This window comes from Lycium barbarum, chromosome 3 (assembly GCF_019175385.1).
Source record: "Lycium barbarum isolate Lr01 chromosome 3, ASM1917538v2, whole genome shotgun sequence".
In the NCBI taxonomy this organism is placed as follows: Eukaryota; Viridiplantae; Streptophyta; class Magnoliopsida; order Solanales; family Solanaceae; genus Lycium; species Lycium barbarum.
Window position 1 is genome coordinate 2,796,815 of NC_083339.1, and position 25,991 is coordinate 2,822,805.

The 25,991-nt window shown below is 33.8% G+C and overlaps 3 protein-coding genes and 1 long non-coding RNA gene across 5 annotated transcripts; 2 read left to right on the forward strand and 2 right to left on the reverse strand.

Annotated features, from left to right (window-relative positions):
• Positions 1–932: 932 nt before the first annotated feature.
• On the forward strand, positions 933–3,860 carry LOC132633654 (uncharacterized). Of its 2 annotated transcripts, XM_060350183.1 has the most exons (6): positions 933–1,013; positions 1,561–1,642; positions 1,750–1,816; positions 1,902–2,072; positions 2,166–2,226; positions 3,398–3,860. In XM_060350183.1, exons 2-6 carry the CDS (start codon positions 1,590–1,592, stop codon positions 3,598–3,600), a joined length of 555 nt encoding a protein of 184 aa, XP_060206166.1. In that variant the 5' UTR covers positions 933–1,013; positions 1,561–1,589; the 3' UTR covers positions 3,601–3,860. The 2 variants fall into 2 exon arrangements, 1 of the variants encoding a protein (XP_060206166.1); XR_009579725.1 differs by lacking the exons at positions 933–1,013; positions 1,561–1,642; positions 1,750–1,816; positions 1,902–2,072; positions 2,166–2,226 and adding an exon at positions 2,943–3,271 and having other exon boundaries at positions 3,398–3,536.
• A 4,105-nt stretch (positions 3,861–7,965) lies between these two features.
• LOC132633655 (serine/threonine-protein kinase STY13-like) lies at positions 7,966–10,148 on the reverse strand. The gene has a single exon (XM_060350184.1). The coding sequence runs from the start codon at positions 9,408–9,410 to the stop codon at positions 8,319–8,321; it is 1,092 nt and encodes a 363-aa protein (XP_060206167.1). The 5' UTR covers positions 9,411–10,148; the 3' UTR covers positions 7,966–8,318.
• A 2,580-nt stretch (positions 10,149–12,728) lies between these two features.
• On the forward strand, positions 12,729–14,609 carry LOC132633656 (uncharacterized). The gene is made up of 4 exons (XR_009579726.1): positions 12,729–13,463; positions 13,564–13,640; positions 13,721–13,891; positions 14,001–14,609. It is a non-coding gene; the product is annotated as an uncharacterized LOC132633656 (long non-coding RNA).
• A 521-nt stretch (positions 14,610–15,130) lies between these two features.
• On the reverse strand, positions 15,131–20,487 carry LOC132629920 (AT-hook motif nuclear-localized protein 1-like). Its single transcript, XM_060345339.1, has 5 exons — positions 19,684–20,487; positions 18,313–18,380; positions 18,069–18,200; positions 16,740–16,901; positions 15,131–15,765 (listed from the first exon to the last, which is right to left on the reverse strand). The coding sequence occupies exons 1-5, from the start codon at positions 20,210–20,212 to the stop codon at positions 15,427–15,429; spliced, it is 1,230 nt and encodes a 409-aa protein (XP_060201322.1). The 5' UTR covers positions 20,213–20,487; the 3' UTR covers positions 15,131–15,426.
• Positions 20,488–25,991: the final 5,504 nt, after the last annotated feature.

Sequence of the window (25,991 nt, forward strand, 5' to 3'; positions counted from 1 at the left end):
CGTTGATTACTACTGATTTGGTTGGGGTTACGATGATCACAGTAGACTGCCAGAAACACACTCAACTTCTATTTTCTTGTTCATATTGCAATGGTGACTGAACAAATTTTTGCCTTTAAATTTTGAGTACATCATTTTTTTTTTAATTTTTTTTTTCAATTCGGTATTCAATATTCGTATTGAGGTCAAATAAACACTCATATGCTACTTTCTTGTTAAGGGTGACTGAACAGACTTCTGTCTTCAAATTTTTAGTACATATTTTTCCTTATTTTCTACTCCCTACGTGCTAATATTTATATGGCAAGTTCGGATTTCGAGAGTTAAATCTTTTTATTTTGAACGTGAATATGAATATGGAATCTTTATGTTTTTTTGTGATAGAATTTAGATATCTGAAAATTACGTAAAAAGTACTACTATAAATTACTATAATTGACAAAATATTTAAAAGACATATGAAAAAGTCGTTGTCAAAGAATAACTCGTTCGATATTTGTATTGGACCAGATAAACATTCATCTGCTATTTCCTTGTTCCCATTGGGAGGTTGACTGAACAGACTGTTGCCTTTCCAATTTAAGTCTTGGAAATCAGAAAGACTGGTACCTGCCTTAATTACAGAATTTGAACGGGTTTAATTTTTGACCATTAATTAATAAACCTTGACCAATGCCACTATAAATATACATAATAACCATGGCTTTTTCATATCTGTCTAAGTAGTATTATCACTAAAGTCTTTTCTTCAATTAACTATGGCAAGAAACCTTCCTAACTTGAAGTTGAAAATCATCGTGGCTAATTCTGATAGTGGTGGCACTAGTGATTATGAAGATGAAAAGAACACTACTACAAAAGAATTGGACCTTCCATTAGAGAAATTAAACCTTGGGCCAAAAAAAAACTACTTGTGCTTAATCTTGGTGGGCTTTTAGTGGATCGGGTCCATCGGCGTAACGAGTAGGCTGTGCGGAGAGACACCCCTGACCTTGTTCATGGAAATTTCCTAGGTTTGTGTGTGCGCGCGCATTTCTTATATTGTGACACACTTCACTTTTAGCCTATTTTTTTTATTAAAAAAAATTAGAATATCTTTATTTTATTTCTCAGTTAGTGTTGGACACTTGTTTTGGTGCGCGATTAATTTGGATTTACATTTTGTGAGGCTTCTAAATTAATGGGAAAACCCTTCCTACTTGAATTTTTTTTTTCATCTAGACTTGGTTAAGGGTGACGTGCTAGTTTTCTATATTTAAAAGCAATTTATTTTTAAACACTTATTTTTACTCTCAATAAAATGATTTATATGCATAGAAATATCTGTGACACATTTCAGATCAAAATAGCATGCTCCACTCGCTTCTCGTTCATTTTTGTCATGAAAATATAGCTTCCGCCTATAATAAGAAGCAAGCGAAGCCCCTAGAAGTTCTCGCTTCACATTCTTTTTCTATGTTGTCCCTGGTCAAGCATAATCACATAAATTAGAGCAAAGGGAGTACTGAATTTGATATTTCGATTGATTACAACGTTATTTTTGTCTTTGTTGTGTAACAGTCTTCAAGAGACCTTACTGTGATCAGTTTATGAAGTTTTGCCTTGAAAGATTTGAAGTGGGGCTGTGGTCGTCTGCTATGGAGTGAGTATTAATCTAATTTTATTGTCTTAAGTTAGTGAGTTAATTAATCTATTGTTATGAAGCTATTGTTTACTATATGATGTTTGCCTTTTCCCGTATGATCATAGTCGAAACGTGGAGCCTATTTTAGACAACATCGCGGTTGGCCTTCGAAGGAAGTTGCTATTTGTATGGGTAAGTGAATTTTAATTAATTTAATTTAATATAGTATTAAATTAAAATTGTATTTTCCTTGAAATTTCATTAATTTATTTTGTAGGATCAAGATAATTGTATTGACAGCGGTTTTTCAACTCTGGAGAAGAAGAATAAGCCAATATTCTTGAAGCAGCTGAGTAAAATATGGGAAAATAATTTTGGTGGTGGAAAATTTTCGAAAGCCAACACACTAATGATTGATGATGAGCCCCATGCTGCTCTACTTAACCCAGTAGGTTTTAATTAATTTATCAATTATAAACAAACAGTGCAAAATTAATCTGATTTAGTTAGACCAACTGCGAAGTCTTGTTTGATTTTGCAGCCTAATACAGCAGTGTTTCCTCCTGCTTACAAAGTTAGAAATCGCCGAGACACATTTCTTGGTATCAAACTAGTCCTTGACATTTATGATTAATTGAAGTTCAATTTTTATGTGTTCCTGCAATGTTATCAAAGAATTCCTCACTCTGTTAGAGTACAATTATGTATAGATACTCATGATAATGTTAACGTACAATTAATAATCTCGAAACTAAGGGGAATAGCTGGTTGCTATAGATCAAAAAGAAGTTGGAAGTTTTATGCACTGACGGGAAACCTTTTGTGATAACCCAAAAAATAGATCGTTCCTGCTATTTACCTATAGAACTATATATATCAATGTTTTGGAGATCGGGCACGACAAGGACGAGCTCTTCTTTTTCACCTAGCGCATATTGACGTAGTGAAGATGATAGAATGAATTTCCCATCGATAAAAATCACGTCTTTCTCTGTATCGGTATGAGAGAGAGGGAGAGAGTGTGTGTGTAATATGGATGGATGAATTTACTGTGGGGTCCAGTCTCCTATCCCATATTTTAAGGAAGGAAGATTTTTCTTCCTTTGACAAAATTACATTGGTAGCAATTGTGGAATTGGCCAACAAGCCAATTCTTTTGTTCACATTTTCGTGATGTAAGCGCTTACCTCATCATAGTCGTGGCGTAAGCGCTTACCTCATCATAGTCGTGGCGTAAGCGCTTACCTCATCATAGGAAATTCATTCCTATAAATAGGCAACTTATGATTCATTTGTAATACACCAAAATCATTTGCTATACACACCAAAAATCTCAGACAATACATCTGAGTGAGAGCAAAGTGAGGTATACTAATACCATAGACTGTGTAAGAAAATAGTCTGTGAAGAAAAATAGAGTGTGAGTGATATTTTAGTGAGGTGGGAAAAATCAAAAGAGTGTTTTTCTTTTTGAGTGTGTAGTGGTCTTTGGAGTATTTATACTCGTGACTACAGAGTGTAAAATTCTTTACTATAGTGATATCAGCTGCTCCTCTTGGCCGTGGTTTTTCCCTTATTCAGAAGGGTTTCCACGTAAAATCTTGGTGTCATTATTGCTGCATTTTATTCTTGCTGATTTAACCATAAGTTAGTGTTCCGCGTTTATCACTAATACCGTGAATATTATTTTTGCGGGTCTATTTTATTCCCAACATTTACATGTTGCATCGTTGATATACCTGACCAAATCTTAACAATTTGTTTCTTTTGTAGGTCCTAAGGGTGAAATGCAGGGATTTCTGGAGGGGCTAGTCGATGCAAATGATGTTCCAACATACGTGAAAGGACATCCCCTTGGACAACCTGCGATAACAGACTCTCATCCTGATTGTTATTACTATGCTAAGATACTTCGCGCCGCGGAAGCTCCTAACTTTGGCTGCCCTGATTATGACTCTGATTATTACTCTGATTAGGACTCTAGTTACTATCAAATCAAGATGGTTCATGGTTTTCCCATAACATATGTAAATCTCTTCTTAGTAGTAGTAAGTTTTTATGTAATGGCGTGGTCTTATGTGTTTGCAAGTTCCTTGCCTTTGAGGTTTTATGTGCCTATGGACGACTCATAATATAACTATGTTTACCTAAGGTTTTTAGTACTCCCCTATTTTGAAAATGTCAATGTTCTATTACTTTGTTTACTTGCAATTTGTGAGGAATGGTTCTATGGCAAACCGTGCAGTTCATGTGCAATATAAATATCCTGGCAGTTTGTAATTACTACTTCCTTTTCATTTTGTGTGACTCTGTTTGAGTCAGCAGGTTGTTTAAAAGAAAAACAAACTTTTGAACCTTCTGATATGCTGGCTATAAAATTTGTGGCATTGACATTTGTATAATTACAAAAGCTATAAATGTAAAAAGAAAATGTAAAGTAAATTATATATTTGGATTTCCCTAATCTCGAGGGTTCTTATGCCAACGTTCTTTCATTTCGGGCAAGTCTATTTACAAACAAAAGAAGGTCTGTCCTATCCCACAAGTTAGTGAAGGTGGATATCCAAAGCTTAATGAAGGCGAAGCCAAGGTAAGAGCAAGGGTTGAAAGACAAGGAAGAAGAATTCAATCCCCACTATTTGTTCCATTCTCAATGGTTGGTCGATTGGCCAAAATGTTTTTGGTTATCGAGTTGATCACAATGGTCAAGTGGTCTAGAGTAGCATCTATTGGAGACTGGAGTTTTACTAGCGAGAGGAATGACAATAGTCATGGAACTTACTTTTGGCTTTCCAAAATTAGAAGTGTCTTTCCTTTTTTGGAAAGAAGTAAAAATGAAAGTGTGTCACATAAATTGGAATGAAGAGAATGTCTTGAAGCATACAGACTTTCACAAAGCAGCAAAAAACCATATTGTCAGACACATAAGAATGAATCAGTATCCTTTTCCTTCCAACTGACATAAATGCAACTACATCATCTCTTCCTAGATGATATCCTTAAAAAGAAGTTAAGAACAAACATCTGGTTAAAAAGAAGTTTAAGAACAAAAATATTATAAACGTTACACCAGTCCTAATGATTCCTCAATATTACAGTCAGCCCAGTCAAGAAAACAAGGAATCACCTAAACACAAAACAACTACAGTCAACTTTTTGTTCGACTTATCAAGCTTACTCCTTAGGTATAAGCAGAAACTTAATTTTCAGCAGAGAACCATATCCGAGTTAAAAAAGGTACTAAATATAAAAACTGACATTTTTTTAAAAACAGATAAGAAGAAAAGTAAGTCAAAATTAAAACGGAAGAGTTATTTTAAGACAAGTTGCTTAGGTTTGTCTCCTTTCTCTCTATACATATAAGCGAAACCAAGAGCAAAAGCCGCAAATGCATTCTTCTTGGTAAACTTTTCCTGTTAAGAGAAACTTGCATCATAGAATATTAAAATGGATTCTTATTCATATGTAGCTCTTTCTTCCTCCTCTAGTTCTATTCCATTTTCCACATATCCACAAAAAGAAGTAAAGCAAAGCAAAGCATTATCCTCATATCACTCCTCAATTCAAGGAGTTAGAAGGCTCCCAACAAAACCAATGACCAAACAACCAATTGCTCCAATGCCACCAATACCTCCTAAAATTTGCAGAGTCGAACCTGTTGGTTTTAAGGAAGTTGTCCAAATGCTCACCGCAGCTCCCGAGTTTCAATCCGTCTCTAATAGTTCTGGTTCTTTCAATTCGAGGCGTTTACAAGATGGCGCTCCTCCTCCACTTGATCTCTCACCGGGTTCATTACAAAGAAATAATGGAAATAACAATAATATTGCTGCACAATGGTGCGAATTCCTTCGTCCTTCTTCTTCTTCTTCAAACGACCAATTAGTTGAATCAATCGAGATTTTCCTCTATCACCTGCCTCTTTCGCATGGTGCTGTTCTATTCTTTTCAGCCCTAGCGCCCTTACTTCACCAAACGCAGTTCAAACCATTTGAGAGTAGTAACTTATTATAATCGTCATTGTTTAAAAATGGGTACTAGTGTATGTTTACCTTATGGATGGATCAAGAATTTGAATTTGAACGAAATTGTAGATATCACAGTTCAAATACTTAATTTGCTGTTGTCTTCTTTTCTTTTTTCACTTTCATCTTCACCTCCAATTCAAAAACATGATCAGATGTATTGTATTTCCAATTTTTCATTCTAATTGTATCGTCTGTAATTATTTGTGGCCTCTTTGTGACTGCTCAAATGCGCTGGGATTTACTGTTTATTGTTTTTTTTTTTTAATGGTCCAATTGATGATATAACAGAAGGTTTTGAAGCAAAAATAATACTCTAGCTTGTAAGTCTTATGGTTACAATTCATCTTACACTAATTAGGTTTACAATTCTAATATAATAAAAGCTTTTTCCTCTTTTATCACATCATCTTACTTTGCATCAACTCAAAAGACAATCCCCTGCCCCAAAAAAAATAAAAAGAAAAATGATGTCTTGTATCACGATCCGATTTCTAATTAAGTCGTGATCGGCTTTCGGGTCTAAATTAGACCAAACAAACCAGCTTGTTCCCAGCTTGTTCATTCTAACTTATACTATTATGTCACTAACTCAATGTGCCTTAAAATAAACTTAACTTTCTGTTCTGCTATACCTTAATCAATACAATCTTGATATAATCCAAATGGCAATATTTTAATAATTGAATAATATCAAGAAAAAAGTATCATGCAAAGTAGGTGATCATAAGTTCATAACCCGACATTAATACATGTCTATGGAGCATCTACTAGTGTACGGATTGCGCAGGACATGTTATCCCTCATTAATCCTCAAAATAAATACTAAAAATAAGTAAAAAGTTTACTTGTGTAAGTAATATGTTAATTTACAGGAAAAATTATAATTCCGAAGATGAATACCTATGACTTCGACCATGTTTATCGGAAATTGATTTTAAAGTAGCTAAATAGTCAACACGAGTTATATTAAGGACTGCAGCTTAGTGAACAAAATAGAAGTAACATCCCCAATAGTATATTCTTATGTATGTTACATCACTAAGGGTGTGTTCGGTATGGAGGAAAACATTTTCCTTTCTCAAGTTCGTTTGGTCAAAAATATTAAAAATCATTTTCCTTAGGCAAACAAGTTCTTAAAAAATAAGAAAAATGACTTCCCTAATCAAAGTAGAGAAAATAAGTCCACAAGTGGCATTTCACCAACCACCCAACCCCCAATTACCCAACCCCAACCACTCCAGCAACCCATGCACCATCCACCCCCACCCCCCACCAAACCCAACCCCTAACCACCAAACTCCAGCCATTCCTGTAACCCATGCACCCCCCATCTCCCACCCAACCCAAACCCCAACCATTCCCGCAACCCATGCACTACCCACCCACCCCTCAACCACCAAACCCCAACCACTCCCGCAAACCATGCACCACCCACCCCTCACGCCGCAACCCTCCCCCCCCCCACCTCAAATTTTTTATTTTTTAATTTTTCTTTTGGGTTTTCTACACCACCACTTCCCCCACCCCGCACCCCACCGCCCACCCAACCCCCTAATTTAAAAAAAAAAAAAAAATCTTCTTGGTTTCTACACCACCACATCCCTCGCCCCTACGCCCCCCCCCCCCCCCCCCCCCCAATTTTTTTTTTTTAATTTGTCTTTTGGGTTTTCTACACCACCACATCCCTCCACCCCACCCCAAATTTTTTTTTCTTTTTTCTTAAAATAAAGTTTTAAAAGTTTGTTTTTTATTTTTTTCACCCCCAACGACTTACCCCCCCCCCCCCTCCTGACACCCCACCACCCCCTCCTTAATTTTCTACTTCATAGTTAATTTTATCTTTATAAAAAAAATTATAAAAATTAAAAGTTTGTGTGGTTAAAAATTAAAATTTTTGGAGGGGGTGGTGGGGTTGTGGGGGTGGGTGTAAAATTCAAAAAAGGTAATTTTTAAGAATTTTAGGTGGGTTGGGGGGTGGGGGGGGAGGGGGAGAGATGTGGTGGTGTAGAAAATCCAAAAAAAAATTGCGGGGGGCGGGTTTGGGTGGAGTTGGTGGGGCTTGGGTGGGTATTTTCCGGAAAATGTTTTCTACCAACCAAACGAACGTGAAAAATAAGTAAGAAATTTACTTATTTTTCAAGAACACATTTTTCAGGAAAATATTTTTTCCGTACTGAACACACCCTAAGTACTAATTTATTTTACTATAGTAGTTGAGTTGTCAAAATATTGTTTGAAGACGTGGCTAATGATGTGACACTGTTTAATCACAGGAATCCCTTAATGTTTGGAGATGATTGATCTCTTGGGGCCAAAACGAAATGAAACCGGATTGAACAACGAAGATGTCGCAGTTGGGAAGTATAAAACGCATTCTACAAATAAGGTTTATATTTTATTTTATTTTCCGAAATAAGTCTATCATACATGAGCAATAATAATCAAGTCACTGCACATATCCAAGCAAGCAAGACTTTAGACATTACATGTCGAATCCCATTTATATTTGACTATCCTAAGCTCTTGGGTCAAGTTATTTGCAAGCCAAGAAGCTAAAAAGAATGAAATAAAAAAAATATAATGGTCCTAAACATATACAAGCTTCACTGACCATAGCCAATCTATTGTGCATATACAAGCTTCACTGGCTATAGCCAATCTATTGTACATTATAATCCTTTTTGTCTTGTCAAGCAAAAACAACCTCGAGACTCATTTGGTGCAGCTTCAGATGTGTCGATGGCTTCCAACATCAGCACCACTTCTTGCATTTCTGGCCTCTTTTTTGGGTTTGCATCCCAACATTGCTTCATTATATTGGCCAGGCCACTTGGGCAAGAGTTTGGTATTTCTGGCCTTCGACTCTTGTAGATTGTTTGAGATGTCTGAGAAAGAGTAATTTGGCTAGGATACGCAATTGAACAACAATATATCTCCCACAAACAAATTCCATAACTATAGACGTCACATTTATGATCATATGGTAGACCAGCAAGAACCTCAGGAGCCATGTACCCCACGGTACCAGTTTGGGCAGTCATGTCAATAGGACACGAAGCCTCAACTCTAGAAACTCCAAAGTCTATTATTTTCACTCTTCCTTTCTTGTCCACAAGTAAATTCCAACTCTTTACATCTCTATGAACTATTTTCTTAGAGTGAAGGTAACTCAACCCTCTTGCAACATCTAATGCTAGTTGAATTACAGAATTCAGTGGCAACCTTTTGATACTGTGTTTTAAGAGATGTGATGTAAGAGTGCCTCCTGAGACATATTCAACCACGATGCAATATCCTTCAGCATAGCCAAATGATTGTTTTCTCAATGAATGATTTCTCGCATCAGAATTCCGTGGAGTCACCAAGCGTTTAGGTTTAACTTGGGGCAACCTCTTTGAAGCTCCAATTATCTTTGCGATGTTTGGATGATCTAGCTTGTACCATATAGAAACTTCTTGCGTAAAAGCCTTTGTTACTACAGCTCTTCTTTTTTCATTGCTCATATCAAGTATTTTAACTGCAACTTCTTTTCCATCATAAAGACCTTTGTAAACTGATCCGTATGCTCCTTGTCCAATAAGATTGTTGACTTTTAGTTTCTTGTTAGGATCCAATTTCCATTCTTCTTTGTTGGTGATGACTTCGACTTTCTTCGATTCTTCACAACCCTTATGATCGCTAAACATTCGATCTAACTGTCTCTCAAGCTGCTCATCCATTCTTTTCAAATCAATCTCTGCTCTAATTCTTGGTTTCGCCATTTCGAATGAATTTTTTTAGTTTTGAGAGAAGAAGAGAAAGAAGAAAACCTAAGGGTTTGATGTTATTAGGAGTTACGTTCCTTCAAAAAGATATTTCGGCAGTAGACTTATATGTTCTTTTGCAAGTATATATAGTTTTGTATAGGTATCCAAATCAAAGTTGGAAGTGGAAAGGATTCAAATGAGATTTATATCTCATTCAGCAAATGTGATTGAGCATCTTTTCTTTTCTTTTTCTTCCTCCGGCCCAATCTCCCTTGGATTTGGACCTATTAACAAAAATAGAGAACTTTTGTGACCATGCATTGTTAAAATCTACATTGCATATTTTGAACACAAAATTTAATAATTCAATAATAGCAATATTTATCGAGAATAAGTTCTCTTTTTTCTCAACCAATTAACCCTTAATAAATGCTAGCAACGGTTGGTTGAAAAGCTAAGTTTCCTTTTCTAGTGTTTTCCTTTTCTAGTGTTTTCCTTTTCTATTTCCTTTTATATTAGATTTTTTTTGTCTTTTTCATTTTCTAGTACCCTTGTTTCAATTTTGAGCCGTGGAAATCAGAAAGACTGGTACATGCCTTAATTACAAAATTTGCAAGGGTTTAATTTTTCACCATTAATTAATAATCCTTGATCAATGCCACTATAAATATATAATAATTACCATGGCTTTTTCATGTCTATCTAAGTAGTATTATCACTAAAGTCTTTTCTTCTATTAACTATGGCAAGAAATCTTCCTAGCTTGAAGTTGAAAAACGTGGTGGTTAATTCATAATGATAGCACTGGTGATTACGGAGATGAAAAGAACATAGTGAAAAAGAAGGAATTTTTACTCATTGTAGCCTCTTTTAAGACCTAATTATTAATATTAACTACCCTTTTATTTAAATATATTTAGTAGCTAATTAACTTTTCTAAATTACAATTGGTAGCTATATCAAAAATACATACCCAAATACATATATCTTTCTTTTTTCCCAATCACTACCCATTTCTGATTTTTCATTTTTCAAAACACTAAAAAATCTCTCTCCCATTCTCTCAACCACCACCACCACGGCCGCGCCGCCCCTCTCTCTCTTCTCCCTCTCCCTCTGTGCTCACCTCCCTCTCTCTCTCTCTCTCTCTCTCTCTCTCTCTCTCTCTCTCTCTCACTCTCTCTCTCTCTTTTCACTCTATCCGGTGATCGGCGGGTGTTTGAGTGGCCTGAGATGGCACACGATGAAAACGGCAGCGAGGAAGAAGAAGATGCAGACAGCGATGGTACAGATCTGTCCGTGTGTATTTTTGGTGGTGGCGGCGATGGCACTTATTTGAGATGGCGGCGGAGAAGATGACGTGGAGGTGGATAGATTAGGGTTTTAGTGGTGGTGGAGAGATTAGGGTTGTGGGTGGTGGTGGTGTCTCAGATTAGGTTTTTGGTGGTGGTGGTGTCTCAGATTAGGGTTTTTGGTGGTGGTGGTGTCTCAGATTAGAGTTTTGGTGGTGGTGGAGAGATTAAGGTTTTTGGTGGTGGTGGTGTCTCAGATCTGGCCGTGTGTAGTTTTTGTATTTTTGTGTGTATTTTTTAAAAGCCAAATACATACATTCAAAAAATCTACATCTCACAAATACACTGTTTTTGAATGTATTTGTCTTTGTATTTTTTTATTGTATTTTTTAGTGTATTTTGTTAATAGTCAAACACACTGTTTTTTAATGTATTTGTCATGTATTTGAATTTTTCGTCTTGTATCTGAATGTATTTGTTGAAATCCATTCAAATACACAAAAATTTGAATGTATTTGGCTTCATGTGTAGTTGGAATGTACACAATGTATTTGAAATACATAAAAAAAACCACTGAAGTACATCAAAAACAAAAAACAAAAAAAAAATTACTAAAATACATCCAAAAAAAATCACTGAAATACATTAAAAAAAAAAACACGGAAAGACGCTATAGCAAAAAAAAATCACTGAAATATATCAAAGCAAAAACAAAATCCCTAAAATACATAAAAATATATATTAATATATATATATTAATATCTAATTTAATAGCTTCACCGTTAAAGGCTAAAATCAAAGATCCTGTTTTTTTTTTTTTACCATGTTCTCATGTATTTGTTGGCAACAAATACACGCGAAAACATACACTATTTTGCCAAAATGTAGCTACAAATGGTAATATTTAAAAGGGTAGCTACAAATGGTAGGAAACTACAATAAGGTAGTCATTTGAGTAATTTTATTGGACCTTCCATTAGAGAAATTGAACCTTGGGCCCAAAAAGAAACTACTTGTGCTTAATCTTGGTGGGCTGTTAGTGGATCGGGTGCATCATCGCAACGAGTCTGCTGTTCGGAGATATACCCCTGACCTTGTTCATGGAAAATTTTCTAGGTTTGTGTATGTGCGCGCGCGCATTTTTACATTGTTAAAAAGTAAAATTGATATTTTTTATAGAGTCAATCTCACTTTACCATTTAAGGGTTGGAAAACGATACTCCTTCTATATATTGAATAGGAACGATAACCTCCTTATACAATATTTTTTTATGAGAATTTTCTATTTTTGAATAAAGATCTTTTTTCTTTTTCTTTCTACAATTAAAATAAGAAAATAGTATATAAATATTATTACCTCATTCACCTATTCCGTTGAAAATAATCTGCACCTCCACAAACGTGCAAATTAAACTTTGTTTTTTGCTCACATTCGAACAATTGCTTGGGATTTTTAATTGCACATCTATAGTCAATCCAATTCCTTCAGGCATCCATTGTTATTAATTGTTGTGCTTGAGTTGAGAACATAGCACCTCTAAAAGGTGTTGATTGCCTGTGCAATTGAGATGTTCCGTTGTATAGCTGAAGAAGCAATTGGACTTGATATAGGTGGTTGAACCTTGAAAATCCAACAATGAAGATTAGGGAAGAATAATTATTGATACAACATTAATTCACTATTAACATATAGTATGAAAAATATCTTATTATTACCTGTGATGCCATTACAAATTGGTTCGTGTTTGACATTTCAACACCATTCCAATTTCCTATTCAGCGGTATTCTAAGTAGCTGTTATATCCTAAAAGTACATTATATCCAACGAAATAGATGTATGAGACAATAATAGCTATGTATTTTCTTATTTTAATTATAGAAAGAAAAAGAAAAAATGATCTTTATTCAAAAAAGGAAATGCTCACTGAAAAATACATTGGGGGGGGGGGGGGGGGGGGGGGTTATCATTTCCATTCAATATGTGGCGGGGGTATCATTTCCCAACCCATAAATGTTACGGAGGTAAAGTGGGATTAACTCTTTATATCGTGACACACGTCGCTTTATAGTCGATTTAAAAAAATATATATATACTGTATCTTTATTTTATTTCTCATTCAATGTTCAGACACTTGTTTTGGTGCATCCAGTAATTTGGTTTCGCATTTTGTGAGGCTCATAAAATTAATGGGAAAACTCATTCTACTTGAGTTTTTTTTTTTTCATCTCCAGACTTTAACACTTAGTTAAGGGTGGAGGGATCTTACCACACCACAACCCTTAGCGTGATAGTTTTCTATATTTAGAAGCAATTTATTTTTAAACTTTTTTTCCCCTTAATAAAATGATTTATATGCGTTGAAGTATATGATACATTTCGTATCACAAATTTTAAGTCATCAAGAATAAGTAGTCACATCAATAGATAGAAATAGGAGATTTTGCCTTGAGATACACTCTCTATCTCTTTCGATCTATCAAAAAGATCAGGCTATCAATCGATTTGAAAATAGCATGCTTCTCTCGCTTCTTGTTCGTTTGTATCCGAAAATATAGCTACTGTATATAATAAGAAGCAGTAGCAAAGTAGCCAGAAGTACATAATCACATAACTTAGAACGGAGGGAGTACTATATTGATATTTCTGTTAATTATAATGTCTTTTTTCTTGTCTTTGTGATGTGCCAAAACAGTCTTCAAGAGACCTTACTGTGATCAGTTTATGAGGTTTTGCCTTGAAAGATTTGAAGTGGGGCTGTGGTCGTCTGCTATAGAGTTAGTATCAATCTAATTTTATTTTCTTTAATCAGTGAGTTAATTAATCTATTTGTTATGAAGTGTTACTATATAACTTTTATTTTTCACATGATCATAGTCGAAACGTGGAGCCTATATTTTCGACAACATCATGGTTGGCCTTCGAAGGAAGTTGCTAACTTGCTATTTGAATGGGTAAGTGGATTTAATTTAATTTAATATAGTATTAAATTAAAATTGTATTTTCCTTGAAATTTCATTAATTTATTTTGTAGGATCAAGATAATTGTATTGACAGTGGTTTTTCAACTATGGAGAAGAAGAATAAGCCAATTTTCTTGAAGCAGCTGAGTAAACTATGGGAAAATAATTTTCGTGGTGGAAGATTTTCAAAAGCCAACACAGTATTGACTGATGATGAGCCACATGCTGCTCTACTTAACCCTGTAGGTTTCAATTAATTTGCATAAATTAACTAGTCGTTTATAAAAAAAAAAGAGTGCATAATTAATCCTTTTTAGTGAGACTAATTGCTAAGTCTTGTTTGATTTGTAGCCTAATACAGCGGCGTTTCCTCCAGCTTACAAAGTTAGAAATCGCAGACACACATTTCTTGGTAACTTATCCTTGATATTCAGTACAGTTGGTAACCTCGAAACCAAGGCAAATAACCTGTTTCTATAGACCAACAAGTTCTTAAGCTGTAAGAACTTACGGTAAAATTTGATATATACATTAAATTGGGACTAGTGGTTGTACCTGCTGAATCGTTGATATACATGACCAACTCTTGATAAATTTTTTTGGTAGGTCCTAAGGGCGAAATGCAGGAGTTTCGGGAGTGGCTAGTTGATGCAAATGATGTTCCAGCGTATGTGAAAGGACATCCCTTTGGACAACCTGCGATAACAGACTCTCATCCGGATTGGGATTACTAGTCTGGGATAGTTTGTGCAACGGAAACTCCTGACGTTGGCTTCTCTGATTATGAATCTGATTATTACTCTGATTAGGCTTCTAGTTACTATTATGTCAAAAACCATAAGTAAATCTCTTCTTAGTAGTTGTAAGCTTGCAAGTGGCATGTCTTTGTGGTTTTATGTGCCTATGGGCCAATGATATAACTATGTTTACCTAAAGTTTCAAGTACCTATGTTGACAATGTCAAATTCTTAATGGTCTATAATACTATGTATGTTTACTACAATGTGTTAGGAATGGTTCCATAGCTAATCGTCCAGTTCCTATGCAATATAAATGTCTTGGCGTACTGTAATTACTACTTCCACTTCAATCTATGTGACTGTTTGAATCAGCACGGTGTTTAAAAGAAAAATGAACTTTTAAAACTTGTGATGAGCAATAACATTTGTCTGGCTATAAAATTTGTGGCATGAAATATTTGTCATAACATTTACATAGTAAAATGAAATTTGTCATAACATTTACATAGTAAAATGAAAATGGTCGGTAGATTGGCTAAAATGCTTGGGTTTATCGAGTCGATCACAGTGGACTAGTAGCATCTACCAGAGACTAGATTTTTACCAGAGGAATGACTATAGTGTCATTCCTTTTAGGAAAGGAGTAAAAAAGAAAACGTCGCATAAATTGGAATGAAGAGAATGTCTTGAAGGACTGCATTGACTTTCACAAAGCAGCAAAAAACCATATTGTCAGACACATAAGAATGAATCAGTGTCCTTTTACTTCCAACTGACATAAATGCAACTACATCATCCCTTCCTAGATAATATCCTTAAAAAGAAGTTAAGAACGAAGATCTGTATAAACGTTACAACAACCAGAAAACAAAGATATATTAGCCCTCCTTCTAGTCATGTCAGCATGATACTTCAAAAGTCTCTAAGCCACCAGTCCTAATGATTCCTCAAAATTACAATCAGCACAGACGAGAAAAAACAAGGAATCAGCTAAACATAAAACAACTATAGTCAACTTTTTGCCCGACCCATCGAGCTTACTCCATAGGTATAGACAAGTTAATATCGGGATATGGTCTCTGCTCGAACGTTGGTTCCGATCCGTTACAGTCAGAAGTGTCGGTAGAAGTGGAATTCGGCATATCTTTGTTGCTTGTGCTGTTATTGGCTTCCCCGTGGTGGTTATGGATTGGTATTTGAGATGTCTGAGTCATAGTCATATTGCTAACCGGTGGTGCTTGTGATACAGGTCTTACCATTGAAACGGGATCCGGAGAAGAGCTGTGGATGACAGGTGGCATTCTTGGTTCGATCTGATGATGTTTCCTTTTAGTTTGTGTTTTAAAAGCATTTGGCATGAAACTTCCGACCACCATCTAGCAAATATAAGAGATTACATCAATAAGTTTACTAACAATACTGGCATCAACTTAAATCGTAGAGGATAATTCGTCTATTGATCTCATATGAAACAATCTCTATGTTCTGCCATTCAACTTAAGTCATAGAGGATTATGCAGATACTCCAAGTTTCATAATTCTTTTATTCACCAACATAACAAACAACTTAGCTCACAAAGAGGACAGTCATCTTCTGTTAAGGATTGTTAAATTTGTCTTGTTCTTCGGTTAAGCAATGGATCTAGACTTACAAACAAAGACATCCAACTAGCAGCATCATTAGTCTTAGCAGGCTTTAGGATCTATCAAACGTGATATGACCATATTTCGCGTTACATTTCTTCATTTTCTTTTAATATATTTTGGGTTAATAGCACTTTTGATCCTTTGGTTATTGGCAGATTCTGCTTTTATCTGACTATGCACATTAAACCTTCAATTAATTGAATTGCGTGCTTTTGCTCCCTTTGCTTATGAATATTCACAAATTAGCTATAATTATTAATCGTTCCACCACTTAGTTACTCATATTTTGTGTTAAGATTGTACTGCTAATCCATTTTTTAGTTGATATAGTTCTTTAAATAGTCAACTATAACAAAATTTCTACCTGAAAGGACCATAAAGACATTTTAATTAATTGAAGGTTAAATATGTTGAGTTATATATCACAAGGACCAAAAGCATATTTTACCAATAATTTAGGGGCCAAAAGTCCTATTACTCCAAGACGTTTTACTACATGTTGCATTATAAAACATCTTTGATATTGCAGAGAAATGATTCGGTCACACCCTGTCTCCCGGGTAGAACAGAGATGTGTACAGTGTACACTCGACAAGCGAAGCTGACTAGGACTTACTTGGATAGTGAACCAGCAAGCAAAAGGCAGAGCTCTCTGGAACACTTGTAAACTAGTAGTATTATGTAAACACATAACAAGACTTACTTGGATGGGGCTTGCAGCCGTTAGCGAACCAGCAATACCACCACCGATAACACGCCCATCTGGGCCAGCCAATGAAACACTTAATCCACCAGACCTAGTTTTCATGCCGCCATTTTCAGAAACAGTGTATGATCCAGTTAATGCTAAGATCTCAAAGCGGCCCTGCATTGTCAGAGTAACTAAATTTGAATTTTCCAGGACAGAAAAGGTGAGATCTCCTGTTTTCTCATAACAACATCAATTCTAACACAAAAAGCACATGAAAGGTGAGATAGTAAAAAGATGAAAAGAGACCATAACACTATTAGTAAATTAGCTAACTCCATTTGACATCAGTTAGTAAAACATTATGAGAAGTGATGGTTATCAATTAAAGATTCGCTGCACATGCAATAGCAGACTTGAATTTCCCAGTCATTATTGTGCTTTCATTAATAAGCAAGGGAGCTCCCCAGGAACCTTTACTTCTTTAAAAGTTCAAACATGTAAAGGCAACATAGCATTTAGGTTAGCAGCCAAGGTTTCATTAACTACACTGGTGCGGACAATAAGTATCGCTCTTCTATGTAGCGTTTTAGTACTAACTTTGGTGTAGATTACAGTAATAAGCTAAATCTTTCCTATGCACATGTAAATGCAATACTAAATCAAGGTTAGCAAGTACGCTAAGGTAGTGATTTAGTCAATTTTCTACAAATGGTAGTAATGCAAATTTTTGAGAAGGTTTTTTTTTTTTGGGGTAATGGGTCTGTCCCTCAACCTCCCCCACTTAAATTCCAAACTTTTGTCTAGAGCAGTATTCGAACTCACAACGTGCGCCTAGCCCACACATAATGTTGTCCTCTTACCACTAATATGACCTTTCTAGACCAGATAAAGGTCTAGCCACCAAGCACCGAAGACACTTCACTAGCTAATAGTTATAACAGTGGTGTATGGACAAACTCGCATACACCTCGACTATTCCACTGAACACCTGCTATCTCCCACCAACACTAGTACCGAGTAACTCCGCCTACCAAAGCTAAAACAAATGGTACATTTTCATAGAATATATATATATATATATACACATATATATATACACTTTATCAAAAGAGAAAAGGAACCATATCTCTGCAGAGAATCCATCCTAAATCATTAGATCTTGATTATGAGGACTTTCTTTTTTCTTTTTCTTTTTTCAGGTGGGGTGGTTGGGTAGGGCAACAACAATAACAGAAGAATCCCAGGTAGCTAAAAATCAGTAAAAGCTGATAAGCAATATTGAAAAAGATACAAGTACAAGATTTAAGTAAAAAGAATGAAACAAGAGTAATAGAATCATACCTCATATGTCAAAAGACCACCAGAAGAACCAGGCTGACGAATGGTAACATTAGAAACAGCTCCATTTGCAGACAAAACACAGATCCCTCTTGAACCCTTCTGCATAAAAGAATAAATTTTCCCTGCCACATCCTAAAATGAAAAGTAAAAAAACATCTCAGATCTGAAAAACAGAAAAAAAAAAAAGATCCTAAATTTTCATTCCAATACATCATAAGAGACAGAAAAAAAGGAAAGAAATTACCTCTCCAGTATGAACAGTAAAAACATGTGGCATAAAATCTCCACCAGCTGTATGTGCAAATAGTTCACCTTCATTAGACCAAAAAGAAACCACTCTATATGTCAGAAAAAAGGCATTAGGTAAACAAACTAAAGCAAACAAAACCAAATGTTGGATCTTTTTGCTAGGTCCATTTCAGATTTACCCCAAAAAACAAGAACAAAAACAAAAAATAGCATTTCTAGGGTTCTTGTCACCTTCTAATCAAAAACTTATCACTAAAAAAAAACCCAAACGGCCAAATTCAGAAAAATAATGAAATAAAAACACAAAATAAGAAAATATAGTTCTTTTCCAAGGATTAATAGATTTACCCAAAAAAAAGTAGGAATTTTAGGGCTCTTGTCCCTTCCAATCAACAATACAATTACTTCCTCTGTCTTTTAAAAAAAAAAAAAAAAAACAAATATTCAAACTTAGTAAATAATGAAAACAAAAACACTAACATAAGAACAATATTATTTTCTTCTTAGATTAACAAATCTTTGAGCAAAATCTCTATAAACCCCCAAAAACACAGAGCTAAACAGAGATTATTTTTTTTTTGTATTAAGACTTACCCTAAGATGCAAACAAAACCCAAAAATGGATATTTTTGCTGGGTTCATCTCAGATTAATCCAAACTAACAAACAAACAAACAAACTAAAAAAAAAAACAATTCTAGGGTTCCTGTCCTTTCTAATCAACAACAACACAACAACTTCCTCCATCTTTCAAATACATTTTTTTTTAAAAAAAAAAAACACCTCACATGGCCATACTTAGAAAATAATGAAACAAAAACACAAACACAAAGACTGCTATTTTCCAAAAATTAACAGATCCTTAAGCAAAACCTCTATACACCCCCAAAAATATAGTTAAACAGAGACCTTTTTTTTTTAAACTTTGGGATAGTGAGATTATTGTTTTCAAGACTTACCCCCCCCCCCCCAAAAAAAAAAAAAAAACCTGACATGGCCATACTTAGAAGAACACTTTTTTCCAAGGATTAACAGATCTTTTAGCAAAATCTCTAGAAAGCCCCCAACAAACACAAAACTAAACACAGGCATTTTGTTTTTGTTTTTTGTTTTAAGCCTCACCCAAAGAAGTAATTAAAATAACAATTCTAGGGTTTTGGTCCCTTCTAATCAACAATACAATTACTTTAACAAAAAAAAAAAAAAAAAACCCAAATGGCCAAACTCAAAAAATAATGAAACAAAAACACAAAAAACAGATCTTTGAGCAAAATCTCTATAAACCCCCAACAAACATAGTTAAACATATTCTTATTTTCATTTTTTTTTCAACTATGGGATGAGATTATTTAGTTTTTAAGACTTACCCAAAGAAGCAATTAATTGCAAGTTACCAGCACCAGCAGCAGGTCTACCACGTCCTCTTTTAGTAGTAGTAGTAGTAGTAGTAGTATTAGATGAACTATAACCACCACCACCACCACCTGAATTAGGTGGTGACGTTATAGTAAAAGCTGTAGCCACTCCACCACCACCAGGTGGTGAATTCACTCCTCCAGCAGCAGCTGCTGCTGCTGCTTTAGAGGCAGCAGCAGCAGCAGCAGCCTTAATATATTGTGGTGTTAAATTACCATCAGCATCATACTTTCTTGGTCTCCCTCTCTTCTTTTTTTCACTACCATTACCCCCAATAACAACCCCTTCAGTTGCTATATTCATATTCATGTTCATATTCATCACTTGGGGTGGTGGTAATATCCCACCAACCCCATTTGTTGTTGCTTGTGGTGCTACTGGTGGTGGTTGTTGTGGTTGTGGTGGTGGTGGTGAGTCATATTCTGAGTTAACACCAAGTGAACCTGATTCTGTACTCTCTTTGTCTTCCATTTCCATCATTTTTTTTGTTCCACTAGAAACAAACTCAAAACAAGAAAGGAAAAAAACAAACACAGTGCTATTGGAAAAAAAAAAACAAGTTTAAACAGTTTAAGATTAAATTTAAGAAGAGAAAAATAAGGGTTAGGTGAACAAATGGCGCCAGAAGGTTTTTGGATTAGTACTGTTTGGTTTTGGTTTTGATTTTCAGCAATAAATTTGTGTTTTTGGAGTTTGTAAAGTTTTGGTTCCCTCCATTAATGGGGGCATATAAAGTGGAGATTAAAAAAAAAATTACTGATATATTTGCCTTTTGTCTGGACTCTACTACACCTAAATAGTGTGTAAATGACAAAAAAGTCCTCTTGTTTACATTTTATGTTCTCATATTACCCTTTTATGAAAAAAATCAAAACTGCTCCTCAACTATGTGAAAAGAAATAATATTGCATTTGTCTTCCATTTACAAATAAACCCAAAAAGATAAAATATCAAGAATGTAACATTAAATAGAGTTAAATTGAAAATAAATATAAAAAGGAAAATTTTTGTTTTTGAAATAAGGGTTGATGAACAAATGGTGCCAGAATGAAGATGGGTTTTTGGGATTAGTACTGTTGGGTTTTGGTTTTCTGGCAGTAAATTTGTGTTTTTGGAGTTCGTAAAGTGGAGGTTCCCTCCATTAATGGGGCAATGAAAAATTGAAAACAGGAAATTAAGGGAAGATTTAAAAAATACAACTACTGATGTATTTGCCTTTTGTCTGGATTCTACTACATCAAATATGCTTGTTAAATTGTGACTAAAATGACAAAAAAAAATCCTCCAGTTTACTTTCTTATGTTCACATATTACCCTTTTATATTTATTTTTCTTTCATTCGGTGTTAGTTATTCAAGCCCGACTAATTTAGATTAGCTTTCCGTAGGACCTATTAGGGGAAGACGCAACCTCATCAGTTGCACCACATCCTTTAGTGGTACCCTTTTATACCTAAAAAAAGTCGAAACGGCTCTTCAACTACGCTAAATGGAATAATTTTACCAACCGAAAAAAATAATCTCCAACCTATTTTTGACATTACTAAATGGTAAAAAACCACACTTATTCAGTATTTGTACCAAAATAATTTAACTTACCGTAATTGTAATAACAATAAATTCAATGTGATCCCACAAGTAAGGTCTATTACCCTACTTGGGAGGTAGAAAGGTCGTTTCCGACAACTTATCGTAATTAAGTGATTTAAAAAAGAGAAAATGTGAAATAATTAACATAGTTAAACGCTAAAATTTTATTTGCAAACACATGTATATTGATTTGGTGTGAACTCTCAATATCAGTAATCTTTTGTCATGGCAAGCCTATATCCTTTTCGACTACCGAATGTGGTTAATATTAAGTAATCTTTAGTTAATTTATTTAGCACCCGAAAAAGTCACGTGTCCAGAAAAGTCAATGAAAAATAGATTTGAGACCAATTTCTGATTAAGTATATAGTTATTTCTTTCAAATAATTCAGGGGTAATTTTGACCTTTTCCCATTAGATAAATGGCAAGATTTTGTTTTCATATTTGGAGATTTATTATTTATGATTTGTAATTACCAAATCTAATTTATTTTCCGTAAATAGGACTATAGGAAGATAGGTTTTAAAGATAATGTTGTATTCGTCATCCTATTCACACATTAGAATATTTAAATTAAATTCATTTGGGATTTTATAAGTTTTAAAGTTAGAATTCTTGTGATATCTTTTTGTATCTTTTTGACTAGTTGTCCAAAACTTGTCTATATTATATCATAAAATTCCGCAAACGTTATAATTTGAGTAGAAAAAGAAAGTATGTTATGTTTTCTTTCTCAGTTATAAATACTACAAAAAGGAAAAAACGTATGCTTTTTGGCCAAAAAATAAAAAGTTGCAATCCCTTTAACCATAATGATTCCTTTTATCATATCCTTTTTCTTCCGTTACAAAAGAGAAAATTTTGAGATTAGGATGTATTTAGAATTTATTCTTAATAAAACTGAGTTAAAATTCATCTCAAATAATTTTCTTATTGTCATGGAGCAAAAATCTGTTTTTTGGATTTAAGCTGACAACCCTTATAAAAATAAAAACTTGTGGATATAGAAAACTAGCTGATTAAAATTACTAAATAAGGATAAATGTACTTTTAAATATTAAATATTAAAATTAATCTATAAATAAATAACATTAAGTCTTTGGATAGAAGTGTTGAGCTGAAAATAAGTTGTTTAAAAGATTAGGAGGCTCACATATTTCTCAACTGCAAAAAAATTGTATTGTGGCATTTTCATAAAGGGCTAAAATGCTTCAATTGAAATAGCACTTTCTTGCTGTCTTATTTATTTCATGTTAATTAGCATCAAGATCTAAAAGATTGAAATTTATAAAATAAGAATAAAGAAAAACAAGACCAAGGTAAATATAATTCATCAAAGATTTTCCATGACGGTGTCACGGTGACACTACGTTTTGAAAATCTGCAATCTCATTATTAGTATTATTTATTACTTAAAGGAATCAATTTGTTAGTACTTTTGTGCTTTAACATTTAAATCAATTTTAATTCATGCATATATAATTCATATATTGTCACATTCTCTTATCACAGGAATCACATTTTAGATTTTTATTCTGGTGCACAAATTTAAATTAGATGTAAAAAGTAAACTGGAATAAATATTTCTAGAACTTCAACTAATAGAAATAGAAAATATATAAAGTCTAATAACGGATGGGTATGATCGATTCATCTTTTTATTTTTCTGTAATGTGTAGTATCTACGTCAGTCTATACACACATGACTAATTTTACAAAATTCGCTACCTCTACAATATCGAATAACATTGTCTACCAATGCTGGGACAAATGAAAAAATCACTTAGTATTGGCATCAGCTAATCTTTTAACCAAAGATCTCACGATTCATAATCTACATAATTGACTATTTGGTCATACCCCTCTGATGGTCATTGCATCCTTAACTAAAAAATCGAGTTTGAACCTTAGAAATAAACTCTGAACCCTTGATAAAGAACGTTTTTCCTTTAACGATTCTTGTACTACGTGAACCCAAATAGTTTGATCAGTGGGTTCCGACACCGAATTGTTATAAAATCAAATAAAACAAAAGTGGGAAAAAAAAGACATGGGCATTTAAAGGAAGAAAAAAAAAAGAGAAAATAAAATAAAATGACTATTGATAGGAACATAAATGACAAAAGCAAGGGGTAAAGGCGACTTTAAAATGTTAATTTTGCAAATTAAAAAAACCGGTGAAAGTATTCAAACCACAAAAAGCCAGTCAAACGATGATGTGCTGTTAAAGCTTCAAATCCTGCCATAAAATAATGCTTTAATTCAATTTTTTTATTGTTGATAAAATGTACAAATCCCTAAACAGAGTCCCCTTGGTCCTATTTAAATATTGGATAACTGAAAAATCAAAATTCGAGAAACATTGGGTTTGCTTATTTCTCACTACACTAGCTATTTTATACATTTTTTATTTTTATTTTAAAAATATAAGTTATATAAATGCAAAAGAAGAAAAAATCCAACCTAATTATGGCCTTCTCAGCTGTAATTTTGACTTTTTACCTAATTACTTCTTGCAGGACAAGTTACTTTTCCCATTTTTAGGCCCAATTTTCAAAATTTGTAAATATTAATTTGGTCATAAGTATTTATGTTGAAATATTAAAATATGAATTCTGGATAGTATTCACTTATTAAGACAAACAACTGAGAAAGAAAGAAATCACATTTGAACATTGGTTGGTCTTAAGTCTTAACTTAGCATATTAATCGTTTTATTATTTTGGTATAGTAATAACGCTTCTCTTTCTTACCATTTTGCCCCTTTGTACAGTAAGCCCCGATTGACATGATTTGCAATTAGGTTGATTTAAGTTAAAGTTTTGTTTGGACATAATTGTATTTTTTCTCGTAAACCTGAAAATCCCACAAGTTGTGAAAACTATCAAAACATCCCAACTCTTATATAATCTTACCAAATGAGCAAACCATTGTTCATAACAAAGTTAATACGCTATCAAAAGATCTTTCTAAAAAATACAACATCTATTGATCGAATGTTAGTTCAATAATGAAAATTGAACACGAGTTGTAGTGTAACTACTCCTCAAAATAATCCTTTCACATGGTACGGATAATCTCGTCACGTTGAGCGTGCATTTCCGATCAGATGACCCAGAAGACTAACCAACATTGTTACTTTGAGTCAAGTTTTACATTTTAAAAATATATCTACCAACTTATAGATCTTTTTCTACAAAATATAAACTTATGAGCCAAATTTTACATTCAAAAATTTGAACTCATGATTTGGAATCCCAAATTATAATTTTTGAAGAATTTGAGATTTGAAATCATGATATAAAGTTGAAGTTGAAGTTTTGTGCAAATTACATAAACAAGCGCCGATTTAAAATCAAAAATATGAAATTATGATTTCATATTGCATGGCCAAACGCCTACTAAGATCGATAATTTTGCTTGCACGGCTTTCTTTTATATAGGCCTTTATCCCGAAGAATTTTATTATGTTTATATAACCAATACGATATTGGACAAGACTTTCATTACGTTTTACCTTACTCACATGCATATATATGAATGCAAGAAGATTGTATCGTTAAGTTATAACTATATTCTCGCATTACTTACACGAAATATCAATTTTCACTAAAAATAACGATATCTTTTTCTCTTTTTTCCTTACCTATTAACCGTATTAAATAATTAGTAGGTTCTAGGTTGGAAAGAAGAATGAGATTGCATGTGCAATACAATAAAGAGAGTTTCATAAATAAATTCCCAAAAAATGGTCCCAAATAAATACAACGGTTCCTTGGTAGGTTTAATTTTGCAAATGGTGCTATTTCTATGGTATTTTTTTCACATTGTTTTCATGTGAAACTTGATTAAAACAATTGAGAATATTCTCGTGATTTCTATTTGTGACAAGCACTTATAATGTGGATGAATGTAAAGCCTGCTTAATGAAAATTAGCAAAACCAATTTAATGATTCAACTACCATTTTAAAACAATAGCTGTAAAATCATCAATTTAAGAAACTTTAAATTATTAGCACTACTTATTTTAGTCTTTAAATTAAAGAGTCTGTGCTTTTTAAGGATGTTGTCATTTAACCTATGATTATTATTTTTTTTCGAATATTTAATTAATCACAGGTGTATGCAGTTCCTTGTCTCATAAATCATATGAGAATCGATTCTTTCATTTAGAACCAACGTCTTTATAAATCAACTCTACTTGAATTTTTATAGTTAGAAACCATGTACAATTTCATTTTTTCTTTTCATATATAAATCTAGGTATCATGTCCATTTGAAGTCTACTTGAAGGCTATAAAAATCATAAAAGAAATAAATTCAACAATTCCTATGTACAAGATTTTATGGAGTTATAAACTGAAATATCCTTTAAAAATCACCAATGTTGTAAGTTTGAAGAAGTGGGTCTTGAAATTTGAATATGAAAAGTGAATTTAAATCAAATGTGTTATTGACAACGTTTGAAACAATTAGTAAGGATCAAGATTGATAGCTCAAACTTTAGAAAACGACTCTCAGTTTTGAATACATTTGTAGCGTTCAAACGTGTATGTCTAAAGTTTGAGCTTCCAAGCTTAATGTAATTTCATATGCGTATGTCGGAAGTTTGAGCCTTGACAAACTAAATTTCGGAGGCGTATGTTGGATGTTTGGCCATTTTTATAA